General features: G+C 43.5%; 1 protein-coding gene across 1 annotated transcript in view; it reads right to left on the reverse strand.

Annotated features, from left to right (window-relative positions):
* Positions 1 to 16,776, reverse strand: part of ABCA13 (ATP binding cassette subfamily A member 13) — a 2,435,905-nt gene that overhangs the window by 2,217,365 nt on the left and 201,764 nt on the right. Inside the window, exon 6 of the mRNA XM_069216941.1 lies at positions 820 to 983. Coding sequence (XP_069073042.1) covers positions 820 to 983 — 164 coding nt within the window. The remainder of the gene's footprint in view (positions 1 to 819; positions 984 to 16,776) is intronic.

Raw genomic sequence — 16,776 nt, forward strand, 5'->3', positions numbered from 1 at the left:
ACCCCAAAAATACAGGTTCAAGCAATAAAGACACCTGCCTGATACTCTAATAACACACACTCCTAATGGTTTGGTGCTAACTCTGCACACACTTTGCAGTAATACTACATTTCATTAAACTTTACAGATAAATAATTAAGCAATGTACATTAAAAGAATTCTAAGAACAATCTTAAATGGCAATATAATTAAGGTTGACTATTATGGTAACACTGAAAAGTCAAGGAACTGCTGACTTAAGGCGCTGCCTTCACCCAGGTGTATTAAATCAACCTTACTTCCCATCCCATCACACACTCCAAAATCCACTTCTTCAGTTGAACCATACAATAATATACCCATCATCAAACAGATTATCAGTTAAGCATGTAGGATTGAGTAGGACAGAAAGATGCATTGGCACACAAAACATTTTTCTGCCACAAGGAAAATAATCTGGTGAAGAGATCTATCCCTTCAGCCCCTGCAAATTTTGGAGCATTTGGTTTTTACACACCCATGTTTGCACAATTCTGTTGTTCCAAATCTGGGATATGTGACTCAAAACTGTATGTTTTGAGGGACACACAATGCATGAATAGAAAAATATTTTGAATGATGCCATGCACTATTTAATGATTCCTTGCTGTTGAGGATCTCTTTTTCTCATTACACTCACAAAACTATGTTTACAATTATTAAGCCATGAACATTACATTAAGTATGGACGTTAGGTACTTTAAACCTCTGCCCTCACAAAAATGTACAAAAGAAAACATTAAAATTGGCTTGCAATTAAAAGTTAATTACCCCTTAGTGTAAATGACTAATGTGACTTACAGATCTTGAGGTTCTTCAGAATGTCCTCTGGAAACTTGAATGATGTGGTTTAAGACTGAAACCAACTTTTCGACTAAACTATCATCTGAGGAATTATGCAAGCTATTTTCAATCTCCTGGAGCATCACTTGCATCATACTACTAATATTCCATTGGAAAAATGCCTGTCAGGATAGAATCACAGAACAAGTTAAGAGGAAACCATTTGTGTGCATCAATGCATCTGCTCATTCTGCATAGTTTCTGTTTACCTCCTGAATTACAGCATCACTTGATTACAAGACAAAGCTACATGTAGACATGGACAAACAAGAAATCAATAGATTTAATCTAAAACAAATACACAAAGGATAAACAACTGATTGACAATAAATTTATAACACAATTATCTCCCACATCGATGTGGGATACAGACAACTGTCTGATCTTTGTGGATCAGAATTATAAATTAGTTTTTTGTGTAGATGACGTGTTCCTTTGCCTCTCAGATCACCGGTGTCTGGTCCTCAATGTCTTCAAATCCTTCAGATCTTTGCGAGCCCTCCAGACTACATATTAATTCCTCTAAATCAGTGCTGGTTCCCCTGATCCAATCTAGCGACTGTGTGGCATGGCATACAGACATTCCTATATGCTGTCCTAGCTTTCTATACCTCAGTATCTGGATAACACTCCACCCTGACCACAGCTGGTCCCTTAACCTTGGACCATTGGTTTCGGAAGGCAAATTCTGATCTGAAAAGGTGGCAAACTTTTGCATTGAATGTGGTGGGCAGGATTGCCCTCTTTAAAATGATGGTGCTGCCATGCTTCTGCTACATCTTTCAGAATCTCCCCATAATCTTCCTGTGCCACTGTTTACCGGAGATGGACAGCCAAGCAACGTCATTTCTTTGGCACAGCTCTTAACCATGGTTAGCCCTTCAACACTGTCAACGTGGTCCATACAATGGGGGTCTGGGAATGAGCAACCTTTATCTGTATTACCTTGCTTCTCAGGTTCTCTGATCAATATCTGCCTGGTCGGTGGGTGGTCTGACTCGGCCTTCTGACAAGAAATGACTTTGTTAGGGTTTTCACACATGCTGTCAACCTAGATGGAGCCATATCCCGGCTCCTGTCCCCACGATGACCCACATAATGTTCCTCACCTGGATTATGGCCCTCCAACATACTCAATGGGACTCCAAGCTTACATTTCGGACCTCCCCATGGCTTGGTACATGGCTGCAGGAAGTGGTCTCTCTAGAGGGCTTTGGGAGATCGGACCTCATCAGTATATTGCACATTGGGGATGTATGGTCCAGGATACACATCCACTCCTTCCAAGAGCTCCAGGATGCCTACGCACCCTATTCTTCCCAATTCTACAGATATCTGCAATTGCAACATGCCCTGTATACCCAAGTACCTCGAGGGACCTCTCTCTCAGAATTCACCCCCTAGAAACTAAACTCCTCATGAGAGCACTGGGTGAGGGAGGTGTCTCGCTAATTTGCCGCACCCTGGACATTAATGGCCCCACTACACTGGACCACCTTCAGGAATGTTGGGAGGGCTAGCTAGGCCCCCTTGAAGACTGTGACTGGTGTGATGCCCTGATGACCCCCTATATCATCACTACTTCTGCTAGTACGTTTGATTCAGACTTACTACCTCCACTGCGCTTCTCTTACCCCAGTTTGACTATATTGGGCAGGGCTTCTTCAGGAACCCATTTGTACTCGGTGCTCCGACACTCCCGCAGATTCCTACTACATGGTATGGTCCTGCCCGTGATTCAGCGATCCTGGAGGACCATGGAAGAGGAACTCTTAGAGACAGTCGGATGGGAAGTGGAACTGTCCCCTTTGAGTGTACTGCTGGGGGTCCTGGAGGGCGTGGGGAGCACCAGAACTGACATAGGGTTTTTAGGCACAGCTACCTTTTAGCGAAATACCATATAGCAGCAAGGTGGAGGAACCTGACTCCCCCAGAGATTACACTGTGGCCGAGAGGGGTGGACTGGTGCGTGTTGCAGGAACAAATGTTGTTTGAAGCATACAGGCCCAGCGAAATATGACCGGATATGGGGAAAGTGGTTGGGCCATCTAGGGTGATCGATCATCTGTGGTATAATAACCTGTGTGCACTTTTCATGTTTTTTTTCTCCATTACTGCCTAATCAGGACATGTACCCCTTCCTGACTGTATTGTGTCCTGATGGAATGTGTCATATCATACTGAATATGTGGATTAAGTGCTGTGAATATTCAATAAAACTCAATAAAATTGATTATGAAAAAAAAAAGATTTTTCACATAGGAAATTTGGTTGTCTTAATGTGAGCAATGACTGTTGAGGCTGCCCAGAGATTCAGATGTCAAATGATAAACAAGTTTCAGGTTCATCAGTTTCTTTCAAGTAGCATGACTTTCTAACATGTGCAACAACAATACAGTTAAAATGTAAAAAGCTACCTAGAACACAAGCAAGGTCTTCAATGCATAAAAGGAAACAACTTAGAAAATTGTGTGTACAAATCAGGAATGATAGTGAAAAATTTAACTGTTTCATTGAAATCATTGTTAAAGTGAAAGCGCAATCTTAATCTTTGGAGTGTGTAGATGAGGACCCAGGAACATTTCACAGCCAACCATTTGATGGAGTGGAATCGGTCAAAAGTTAGTTGTTCATCCCAGAAAACAAAAATCTCTTTGGAGTTTGAGAAACGTTGTGAGTAGTGCTTGGAGAAATGTTAATCACTCAGGAGTAATCGGAGTAATTTTGGTAAATTAGTGTTATTCTTTTGACAAACAATTACCAAAAATACGCAAGTATGTCAGTTTGTACAACTATGAGTAATTTGGCACAAACATTCTACCATAGGAACAACAAACTTAGTGAGGGCAAGTAGCTGCTGCTGTTTCTGTTCTGTTGCATGTAGGTCCATTTTGTTTGCGCAAAATGCATCCTCAGGTTCATTGTGGAAGTGACGGTGCATCTTATGCCAAGAAAAAAACGATAAATTCTGGGTTATGCTACTCATGTAATTCTGCATTAATGTGCAATTTTGCTGTAATTTCATGTTATTATACTAGAGCTAATTATACAAGTTATGCCCACACCTAATTTTGAGGTTGGAAATATTCGATGTGGCAAGCTGGAACCTGTAGCCAAGGAAGACATCACGGGGATACATCAGCTAAGCCGCCTCACTGTAATCTTGCCCTTTAACTTAAAAACCTCAGAGTGGGAAAAATGGTATGAAAAATAACCAAACCTGCATCTTTTTCAGGAAGAATTAAAACTCATACAGGTCTTCCTTAAATATTGTTTAAGTTTCAATTCTTAGAAAAAGTTGTGTGGCTTTGACTGTGTATGACCTGATGTCTCCACACTTTCAGCAAAGGTTCCTTAGACAACAGCCCACTGGTTCAAGTTGCAAAAAGGTTTTTACTTTTTCCAGTTCAGGTCCACTGGAAAATGACCATTGACAACTGGAATTTATCTCTAGCACTGGCCACTTTTATTCAGAGGCACCTCTATATTCTTCAGGCACAGCTGAGGTAATCCACAGAAGTATGCAAAAGAAATTCCCAGCTGCAACTAGTCGAAAATGTTTTCTTCAGGACCACCAGAGCTCTCTCTGTTTACAAACCCTCTGCAACCCCAAGAGAGATGTTCCACAGGAAGGAAGCATGCTTGAGATGCAGGACCTGAACATGCATTTTCTTAGGAATTATAAAGAAGCTGTGACCACTAACTCTTATAACTGCCCTTCAGCCTCAAACATCCAAGGCACAGCTAGAAAGGGATCTCTGCATAGACCTCTGTCAGACAGAGAGGAATCCTTCAATAGAGCTAGCAAGACAGCAGACAGTATTTTCTTCTTTCGTTCCAATCACCTGTCTCTTGGAAGTAGGTCAAGCTGTAAAATGTAAAGGATAGAACCTGTCTGTGATGAGCAATGACCAGTAAGTGAACCAAACTAGCATTTCCAGAGTTTTCTCTTCCAAGGTTTGCATCAAAATGACTCAGAACAACTTCTAAGGATAAGCTTTCTCACAAAAGCTAGCTCTGGAATTGTTTACCACAGCCTTCTTTGCTCATCTCACTCTTTAACTTCCTTCCAAGTCGAGCCCAATAACTCCCACCATGATCAAAGAAAATCTCCATCTCTATGTCTGCATCTGTGAAAGTTCCGATACTAGGGTAAGCTCTGCTGATTTGAGTAAGCACCCACATTTTTAAGGGAACATGGCACTGCAAATGAATGGGATGTGGCCTGAAAGTCCTGAACTAGATTTTCCTTCCCTGCAACTGTTAGTACATTGTGAAAGCTGCCTCTGATGTAATGACTCCTGGCTTCCTCAGTACTAGGGAAGATTTGGTGCAAAGAAAAGAGATTGGGTATAAAATATAGAATGTCAACCTGAAATGTGAATGGTGTTTTACTAAACACTACCACAGATCTATATTTAATACTTTAAAATATGGATATGTAGTGTAGGTAACAAAATATAGGCTTTTCAATGAACCTCTATACTGGATAACCAATATGCTATAAAAATCATAGGTTGTAACATTTTCATAGCAGAAGTTAATGCACCTTCAAATGCAGGCAGTGCAGGCTGCTGCATGAAATATGCTTTCTTCAAATATGATGTTATATTTTAGGTGTAACAGGGGAAATAGTCCCTTCACTCCTCCATACCATAATTAAACTTTGTGCAACTGCACAAAACGTTTATGTGAGTCATAGCCGCTTTCAGATAAAAATTGTTTTCTTTTTAAACCACAGCACCTTGACCTGGTCAACAGGCCTTAAATACTGTACATCTGAAGTCAAAACACTGGACTAGCCAAGGAAAAAAGGTGTGAAAAAGATAAAAAGATGCATTTTCTCTAGGCTCATGAAATACCTTAAACCGATTTTCATGAAAACACAGAGTGGTTGGAAACTGTTTGTGACTTTTCAGATGATGCAAAAGCAAACTCATGCACTGCACATTGTATAGCAGTAAATACAAGAATGCATGATTGTCTACTATGCAGACTGCTCCAAGTCATTTGTTTTATTTTTATGTCAAATTTCAAATTTGAAAATCTCTTGAACAAACTGGTTTGTTTACGTTATAGCACTGCTTTCTAGTTCATTCTTTAAAATAATAAATACTAATTGGATGTTAAATATATCATACTGAAGGTCAATTAGTGAACATACTTCACAATTAATGCACACATTCTTGCAATTAACATCTTCCATGTGTTTTTTTCAAAACACTCAGAACAATGTATTTCAGTATGGTATAGACATATTTTAGGAATATTGGCATCTTCTGCTTCCTGGGAGCTTCAGGTGAGTTTAGCTCCAAACATCAATAGTGAAGGCTACCCGTTCCTCAGTTTGGGAGCACCATTACAGAAAACAACCTTCTCCAAGTACAGAAGATAACAGCAACAATTCTGCTTTTCAGCTGATGCATGCGGTCTGGCGGCCATCTAAGAAACTTATAAAGGCACTTTGGGAGCTAATATAAATTAGCTAGCTGCTAGATGGGAGAAGATGATTAGGAAGGATTGATTACATCTTTCAATTAAAATAATTATTGTAATACCACAATAATGTGCTAATGTATTTTCATATTTAACTTATTATTCATGTTCTTTGCCACTGTCATATTTATTTTTATAGTTACATTTATTCCTATTAACTGCACCTGATTAGGACATTCATTCTAATAAAGCCTTTCAAAAGGTATAGCATGGCTTTCATGTGTGTGTCCATCCATGGCGAAAACAGTTTCAGAACTCAAAAATACAACAATTAATCCTGTATTCTCACTGGACTGATTATGCACAGAGTGCACTATCCTCAAGTGATGTGTAGATAGTTCATGTATTACGGTCCACCAGATTCTCTGGCTCCAGATGGTACATTGACAGAGAGCTTAGAGTTTCCAAGGGTTAGCATAAAATAGGAAGAACAAATAGTCAAGAGAGGAAAACCAGCCTTGAAAGATGAAATTAAACACGCGAAAGCAGAATCAGTAAAAATGCAAACATTAACAGATAAAAAAAGAGACTATTTAGGCAAAAACGGTGTAAAATTGAAAAAAGGTGTTAAATAATTAGAGAAATGCTAAGCATTCTACAACCAAGTAAGGAAAACATACCAGTTTCTTCAGTGCCTTCTCTAAATTCATTTAAATGAATTACTACTCAGTCAGAAAAAAAAGTGTGTGATTGAAAGAAAAGATTTTAGAAATCAGAAGTGCACATGTCCTTCATGTTTAGCTGTAAAGGAATACTTTTACAGCTTTTGCAAAAATATATTTTTGTAGAGTGGTTGTATGTATTTACCATCTTTATTTTTATTGAAAACCTTCCTATACTACTGCTAAACCTTCTCCAGAGATCCATCTAATAACTTCTTTATCTAGATACACCTGTTTATGAGAACACTAGAATGTGCTTGTTCCATTCACTGTAGCAACATTTATCAGTCAGTCAGTCAATTTTTTTTTATTTAGACCACAAGTCTTTAAACAACATAAAATGCCAACTTTGAGACAATTTCCACATAAATACGATAAAATACTCCAATAAAACATTTAAAGTAAGCATTAAAATCTTTACAGTGTACCTCATATAACCACATGGTGAAAATCAATATTCGGACGTGCATAAAAAACTTGCCAATGGCACATGCAACATTCAAGAATCGCATCTCCGTCAAAAGTAAAACTACTTGTGCATGCTGTCTAATTCCATATTTTATAAAATTTGACCAATGTTCTCCCTTGTGGCAGGACGGTTAAACAATCCATTCGAATGTGCAAAATATCGCATTTATTTCCCAGGCCACAGATGCATTTGCCCGCAGGGTCCATTAAAGTCAATGTTATCTCAGATGAACAATAACTGGGGTTAATTCCCACACTTACCTTTAATAATTCAGATCTTATCCTGCGATTAGGTAAGAGGTCCAAATCAGGGTACCAATCTTCCTTTCACCATGAATTTAGCATAAACTGGACAGAACATTTGCCCCTAAATAGTTTCTATCATATTCTCTAGACAATTCCATTGCCGAAAGTTTATAATATCCTTTTTAGAAACTTCCAGATCAAAATTCTCAAAACTTTACCTTCATGCTCCTACAAACATCCACCAACCTCTTCCTAATGGCCCTTGCCCATTTCATCTCACTTTTCACAATTTCATGCTTGCCCCATAATGTGACCTTATGCTCTTTACCCCCCTCCAGCCGACCCCAAAATCTGATTAGAGCTACTTGAGGAAATACACTCCAAGATACCAATCCCGTTTGCAATCTCACAGCCTGAATCATTGCTGATGCTGATAGAGGGATCATATTTTTCAAACATTTTTCCTCCTCCCTGTCCAAATTACTTTTCTCACTCACACACAACAATTCGGCTCCATACAAACTTTGGGAGGGTATCCAGGCCTCATAGGCTTCTAATAACAGCCAGTGGATATCTCACAATAGTCCCTATTATGTTTCTTCAGGCCGCTTATCGATGCAAGGGCTTTTACTTTTGTTGCTTCATTTTGTACATCCCACCTCAAGGATGCTGTGATCCAAACCCCCAGATACTTATATTCGTTCACCTGATCCAACTTTGTGCCCCTCAAATACCAACTGCATCTAGTGGCTTTCCTTCCAATACACAACACTTTTGTCTTCTTCCGATTCACCACTAACTTTTTTTCTTGACAATAATTGGAAAATGCATCCATTTTACTTTGCAAATCTATCTCTGTCCAGTCAAGTATTAATAATCATTGGCATAGGGGGGCGTGGTCTACCGCCTAAGATGGCGGCCGCCTAATCCCAGAGCTCCCGTCCCGGGCCCGCCTAAAATGCAGATCCTGCCGCGGGGCTGAGCTGCTATGTGGTGATAAGTTATCCGGAATATGGGGGAACAGACAGAGCACCCCCAGAGAACGTTTGGGGCACTCGGCTGGGCGCAGAAATAGATTGCCGGACCTGGCCCTGATCCGGGCCCACGCCGCGGAAGAGGCCACACTGCGGTGAGTGTGGGGAGGAGAACGCGTCGATGCTGGTGCCGAGGACGGGGGTTTGCGCGGTGTCCCTGCAGAGATTGACGGGCCCGCTCCTCGGCGCCCCTCCCTCTCTGCGCCTTGGATCCTACCTGCGGGGGCGCGAGTTGGCGGTGGGGAGCGAGGTAGTGGCCCGGGGACGGACGCACCAGCAGCCCGTCCGTGCATGGGAAACAAAAGCAGGGGAGCGGCGGCACCCCTCCGACAGAGAGTGCTACGCCAAGGAACCACCAGAGCCCTGCCCCCATTTGACGGTAGAACTCCCGTTGGCCCGCCGCCGGAAGACGCACGGGGGAGGACCAGTCGGCCGGAGAGGGAAATACCGCCCCAATACCAGCTGAGCCCAACACAAGATTCTGGGGCGATCGCAAGACTGGACCTGCTAAGCCTGGCAGCTGAAGACACACACAGAAAGAGGGCCCACGAGCTCCAAACTACAACTAGCAATTATCCCATATAACAAGCGCCCCTCTACGCAAATACTAGCATAGACACAAGCAACAATGGGCCGCACCAAGGGAAAGCAATCAGAAGACATGGAAAGACCATCCCCTGATGACCCAATGCAAGCAACGCCACCCGGGGATCAAGCAGATAAACTGGACATTATTCTCCAGGAGATTAGAGACTCAAGGTAAGCAATAGAGAAAAAACTAGGATCAATAACGATCGAGTTAAATATCCTGAAGGATGACCAGAAAAAATTGTCAGATAGATTGAAACAGGCAGAATCCAATGTCACTGAGATCCTTCCGACCCACAATGAAAACAAGAATGCCATTGAACGCCTCCAACAGCAGGTACAAACGCTACAAGAACGTGTCGAGGATGCGGAGGGGCGATCCCGATGCAATAATGTACGCATAATAGGTCTCCCGGAAGGGACGGAGGGCAAGACTCCTACGCATTACATAGAACACTGGCTCAAGAAAATAATGGCGGACAAACTCTCAACCCACTTTGCAGTACCCCCTTCCTCTATTGACTTTCGAGCAATGGACCATAAGGCAAAATAATGATCAATAGTTGAGTGGCCCTCTTTGAACCCACCCTGCTTAGGAGGAATAATTTAATTTATAGCAACCTAGTCATTGAGACTACCCAATACAATTTCTGGAAACGATTTTCCCCATAATCCAACAGGTTAATCAACCTGTAATTCTTTGGGTCCTTTACATCCCCTCACTTATGTATGGGCCTAATAATTGCACCTCTCCAACTTAAAGGTAACTGGCCTAAACCGAATATATTGTTAAACATCTTACAAAACAAATCCTCCCACCAATCAGATCGGATCTTTATTATAGCGGTCAGAAGACTATCCAGGCCAGATGCTCGAGTCAGTGCCAATTCTGATATAGTGCGTTTAATATTTCCTACCAAAAATAGGGATCTGGTAACCTCATTGTTAGAAATGCGGTCTTTGGTTGGCAGTCAGTTTACACCCTGTCCAAGCAAGGACCCTCACTTTAGTCAGGGTAAATCACACACAATCCAGATTATCCTGTGCCCACCCTCTGGTGGCTTGGCACTGAGCAGTCAGACTTATCTTAGAAGGAAATGTGTAACGTATTTGTGCAATAAATCATACAATAACACAATATAGCACCAAGAAAATAACACCACACAGTGTTTGGAAAAATATATAATATTTATCTGGATAAATGCAGGTCAAAACAATCAAAGATGCAATAAGTAAATGTAGAGATATCCCTGAAAAGTGATATAAGGTGTCTTAAGTCTTTTTAAAGCAAAGTCTCTTTCAAGCACAAAGTACCTGGTTTGCATGAAAAATCTCAGCAGAGAACCGCAGAGGAGGAGAAGCGTGGATACAAAGGGGTCTGCGTCGATTTCACAGGCTGCACACGGCAAAGCATCATTTAGTGTTCATGCAGGGACGGCTGTGTGTCGATTTCCGGTGCTCGGTCGTGCCTCCTCTTCGGGTTGCACGATTTTCAGACACCCCGGGGATAGTGCTTGGATTTCCTGTGCTGGCAGGACAAAATCACAGGATCTACGTCGATCCGATGGGCGTTGTGTCGAATTTTCGACTGCATGGCTGGAGCTGTGTCGATTCCTCTCTTGATGTTGGGCTGCATCGTCTGGCTCATCTGTGTGTCGATCCAGTGAGCCGTACGTCAAATTTCTAGTCACTACGCTGGTGCTGCGTCTATCTTCTCGCTGAGATGTCTGGCTGCGTCGTTCTGGTTCGGTGTGCAGTGAAACTTTCACTGCAGTGCAGGCTGTCTGTTGTTTCTGGAAGGCTGTGCGTCAAATTTCACCACACAAGGAGTCCTTCTTGAAGAGATTAAGGACCGCCGGGCAGCCGCCAATGCAGCCGCACTCCTGCCGCAGCCATTATGAGATCCCCGCTGGGCCGGCGGAAACCTGGTTTCCGCCCGCCGGCCCAGTGGGGATCTCGGTCGCAACACAGGAGCCGGCTCCAAATGGAGCCGGCGGTGTTGCGGCTGTGCGACGGGTGCAGTTGCACCCGTTGCGCTTTTCACTGTCTGCTGTGCAGACAGTTAAAAGCTGCACGGGCCGTGGCAGGGGATCCCTGCACTGCCCATGCCATTGGCATGGGCAGAACAGGGGCCCCGCAACTCCCCTTTCCGCTAGCCTTTTCATGGCAGTTCTTACTGCCATGAAAAGGCTGGCGGGAGGGGGACTCGTAATCCCCTGGGCAGGATTACTTCCGCCAGGGCAAAAGTGGTGGAAAATTGAGAGCGGTCGTAATCCCCCATGAAAGCACCACCAGCCTGCCGCCAGGGTTGTAATGACCCCCTAAGTCTTTTTGGTCCTGAGACTTCACGGGACAGGAGGCAAGCTCTATCCAAGCCCTTGGAGAGCACTTCTACACCTCAGCCAGAGAGCAGCAAGGCAGCAGGGCAACAACAAGGCAGCAGTCCTTCAAAGAAAGCAGTCAGGCGAGTCCTTTGGGCAGCCAGGCAGTTCTTCTTGGCAGTATGCAGTTCTTCTTGGCAGTATGCAGGTTCTGGTTACATGTTTCTTCTCCAGGAAGTGTCTGAGTTGGTAGGGGCTGAAGCCCTGTTAATATACCCAAATGTGCCTTTGAAATGGGGGAAACTTCAAAGAGTGGCTTAGAAGTGCACCAGGTCCCCTTTCAGTTCAATCCTGTCTGCCAGGGTCCCACTAGGGGGTGTGGCAGTCCTTTGTGTGAGAGCAGGCCCTCACCCTTCCAGCCCAGGAAGACCCATTCAAACTGCAGATGTATGCAAGTGAGGCTGAGTATCCTGTGTCTAGGGTGTGTCTGAGTGAATGAACAAGGAGCTGTCAGCTAAACCCAGCTAGACATGGATTGTAAGGCACAGAAAGATTTAAGTGCGGAGAAATGCTCACTTTCTAAAAGTGGCATTTCTAAAATAGTATTATTAAATCCAACTTCACCAGTCAGCAGAATTTTGTATTACCATTCTGGCCATACTAAATATGACCTTCCTACTCTTTTCAGATCAGCAGCTACCACTCAAACAATGAATGAGGGCAGCCCCAATGTTAGCCTATGAAGGAAGCAGGCCTCACAGCAGTGCAAAAACAAATTTAGGAGTTTTGCACTACCAGGACATGTAAACTACACAGGTACATGTCCTGACTTTTGCCTACACAGCACCCTGCCCTATGAGTTACCTAGGGCACACCTTAGGGGTGTCTTATATGGAGTAAAAGGGGAGTTTTAGGCTTGGCAGGTTCTTTTAAATGCCGAGTTGAATTGGCAGTGAAACTGCACACACAGGCCTTGCAATGACAGACCTGAGACAAGGTTAAGGGGCTACTTAAGTGGGTGGCACAATCAGTGATGCAGGCCCACTAGTAGCATTTAATCTACAGGCCCTGGGCAGACATAGTGCACTCTACTAGGGACTTATAAGTAAATTAAATAGTCCAATTGGGTAAGATCCAATGTTACCATTTTTAAAGGGAGAGAGCATATGCACTTTAGCACTGGTTAGCAGTGGTAAAGTGTGCAGAGTCTGAAAACAGGGAAAACAGTGTCTAAAAAGTGGAAGGAGGCAGGCAAAAAGTTAGGGTTGACCACCCTAAGGCCGTCAGGGCTAACACTCATCTACCCCTATCCAAGGGATGGTTATGAAACACTTTCACTCCTTTATGCCCAACTCCTACAAACCTGAATACTTTTACTTTAATCAAATCCTTTCCCGCCACACTCTCTACCTCCTTATTCTCCTTTCATGACAGACTCATGTTCCCTGCCAGGAATCTGATGATGTTATTTCACTGTATCATACGTCTGCCATCCCTTGTTGAGTTGAATACCACTGCAGTCTGGTACAAACTACTAAACATTCTAACAATGTGCACACACCTTGCTCCCTAAACAGCTACTCGTTGGCTGAACATCCTAACAATGTGCACAAACCTGCTTTAAACTGCTATTGATTGGCTATAGCTACGGATGTGAGAAAAGGTCAACCTTGTGATGTCTTCAAGACTGTAAGGCTGTGATATCAATTACACTGGCCCTTTTAGTTGGGTGATTTTTTCAATGCATACCTAAATGCAAAATTTCGACATGCTGTCATCAACCAAGACATTCAAAAGCAAATAAATACACATAAGCTAATGAGTCAGGGTGCCCCTACCCATGCTCCTTTTCTTTTTTGTATTTTGTTTTTCTGAGACTCTGCTGAAGCTGAGTCCCAACATGACTGCCAACACTTCCTTGTTGAAGTGTTGGCAGCCAATCAGATCTCAGCACAAGATTGGGATGGTTTGCGGAGCCCTTGTTTCCCTATATATACAAATTTGGATTTTCTTCGATTTCGCATAAATTACTGAATGGATTTACACCAAATAACAAAAAGGTTGCTTTTTGGACCAAGAGCTACCTTTCTGCCTAATTTGGTGTAATTCCGTCCAGCGGAAAAATGGATGGGGGAAAAGTGTTTTGGGAACCTTCCCTTTTTCTCAGCCCCCGCTTCACATATCACCCCGAAACTTTCTGGACAGACGCTGAAGTTAGTGTCATACTTTTTTGGACAATTTTGTGAAGAGTCATCAAATGGTGCCAAAATTATTAGCAAAACAAAAAACAATTTTTCTATAGAAACTAGGTCCTAACTTTAACTACCTATTGGCGACCGCCACTAGGTAATATATATATATATATAACACAAGCTATATATATACTTTAAAAAAAACAACTTTATTGATTTGTGTATATAACAACATGCCATTTGCAGAAAAACGTATCCTCAGCGTCACAATTCAATACCAGTTTACAAGTTTGCAGGTCAACATAATAAATGTATAGAACATTTTGATCATGCAGGTCCCAACCATATAGCCAAGACCTTGTTGTATTTTCCCAAGCAACCCCTCATCTGATATACAGGTCACTCTATTTGGGCGCACTAGTCCATACCTCACCTCCATTGATGTATTGAAGGGGGTGTATAGGATGCCAAACACCTGGCAATGTCTCTTTTTGCTACAAGTAGAGCCATGACCAGGAATGTTCGGAGTGCTCGAGAGCCTCCAATGCCTTCCATCACCCTCAATAGGACCATCCATGGAGAGGGCTCTAGAGCGAGACTCAGCATCATGGAGAGTTCGTTCAGGAATTGCATCCAGTATCTCTTGATGCTGAGACAAGACCAGGTTGCATGGAAAAAGTCAGCAGGTGACTAGAGGCATTGGTTGCACTGAGAGTTAGGCTTAGTTAGGCTTTAGTCCATGTCGGTGGAGTCTAGCTGGGATTATATAGGAACAATGTAGATAATACATTGCACCAATCGTAATCTGGCAAAGATTGTGATGATACATGGTGCCATTAGCGCTTCTCAACAGTCGTCGTCTTTCATCGGGCCAGTCCAGGCCTCCCAACGGAGCCGAGGAGGCATTCAATAGGTGGGAGTGGTATATCTGTGAGATCCCCCCTACCCCAAGTGCCCCCATCATCGTCTTGGCCTCCATAGGGCTAAACACAGGTATGGGGGTGTTTTTGATAATATGTCCTTTTAGTGAGGGTCTCAGTTGTAAAAACGTGTGGAATTGTGTTTTGGCCAGTGCATATGTCCCTTGGAGTTTTTGAATGGACATCATGTGGGTGCCTTCCCAGACCTCTCCCACCACCGTGAGGCCTACAGCGTACAAATCCTCATAGAGTTGCAACCTCCCGCAGCCATGTCCCTCACCACAGGGGAGTGTGTTGGGTGAACCGGCCCCACCACCCCGTCAGTCGTTGAGCTGTGCGCCATCCATATAGGACCTGACTTGTTACTTATGGTGTGGCTCTGGGGATGGGACTTCCGTAAAGCATGTCCATAATGCGTGAGAACCCCATCATTCAGAGTTCCAGGCAGAAGGCTAGGTCATCCCAGCCGCCCGAAAGCCAATCATTAATGGTGAGTACCTGGACAGCTAGATAGTAAAAGTATAAATTAGACACAGCTAGATCACCATCATATACGGCATGTTGGCATGTATCCCAGGATAGGAGTCATCTGCCATTACTACAAATAAAGGAGCAAGCCATTGCATCCATTTCCTGGAACCAGTGGCATAGGAGCTGGATGGGGAGATTTTGAAGGATGCAAAGGAAGCGGGGCAGGATTAACTTCTTATAGAGTGCTATACAGCCCATAACATTCAGCTGCAGTGTCTGCCATTTCCCCAGATCTGCTTTCACCTTACGAGTATGAGGGGTGTGGTTCAGGACCAAAGTCAGGGTCGGGTCAAGCGCCACTCTAATGCCAAGGTAACTAAAACTCAGACGCCGATTGGGAATGTTTGACTGCCAGTCGACAAGATCACAAGAGTCCGAAAGTGGGGCAAGGAGAGAGAGATTTCCTATGATTTACCAGGAGGCCAGAGGCCCCTCCAAATACACCTGGGTCCGCCTACCGTTGGATGCAACAGGTAGAGCAACACAACTTCAATATAAAGTGCGATATGGTCTTCCTCCCGCACATTGCCATCCCATCAAGGAGGCGTCTCGGCAGATCATTTGCCCTAATAGTTCAATGGGTAGGGCAAAGAGGAGTGGTGACAGAGGACCGTACCTCTACCAAAAGGGAAGACCTCTGAGAGCACCCCATTTACCAGGACACTTGCTGTCAGTGCTTGGTGAAATTATTCTATCATGCATTGAAAAGAGGGTCCCTTGTCCACTTTTTGAAGAACAAGGTCTAGGTACCCCAGTCACTGTGTTGAATTCTTTTTCAAAGTTGATTAATAAAAGGTCCAGTGGAGAGAGGAGCATAGGCCTATTTGCCAGGGCGACATGCAGCCTTCACTGACAATCTCTAGTACTGCGGGTTGCCATAAAACCACACTGACTGGGGTGAATCAGGTAGTGCATAACTGTCTTCCGAACAATGGGCAATATATTAGAGTAGACTTTGATTTCAGTATTAATTAGTGATATTGGCCGGTAGTCTGCGCAGGCCAAGGAGGAGGGGCAGGACTTAAGAAGTATCACTATTGTGTCCAGGTCATGACAGAGGTTGCCTCCTTACTGAGTCTTTTTATAGAGACTGTGAAAGAGGGTTATCAGTATGTCCCGGAATTTAGAAAAGTATTCTGCCAGGTAGCCATCTGGGCCAGGAGTTTTACCCGACTTCAGGGTCGTAATAGCCTCCCCGATTTCCTCAGCAGTTATAAGATCGTCCAGACTTTTGCCAACGGATGCTGGGAGGCTAGGCATATCTATCTCATTCAGTTGCGGCATCTGATTCTCAATGGTTGGTCTGGGCACCACTGTGTATAGAGCGCCATAGTATTGAGCAAATATAGCTATATCTTGGGGGGGCATACGTAGCGTCCCAGGCTTCATCCATTATTTCGGGGATCACCCTCCCCATCCGTGGTCTATTCACCAGCCAGTATAGTAATTTGCTATTC

Source organism: Pleurodeles waltl, chromosome 2_1, assembly GCF_031143425.1.
Source record: "Pleurodeles waltl isolate 20211129_DDA chromosome 2_1, aPleWal1.hap1.20221129, whole genome shotgun sequence".
NCBI classification, from domain to species: Eukaryota; Metazoa; Chordata; class Amphibia; order Caudata; family Salamandridae; genus Pleurodeles; species Pleurodeles waltl.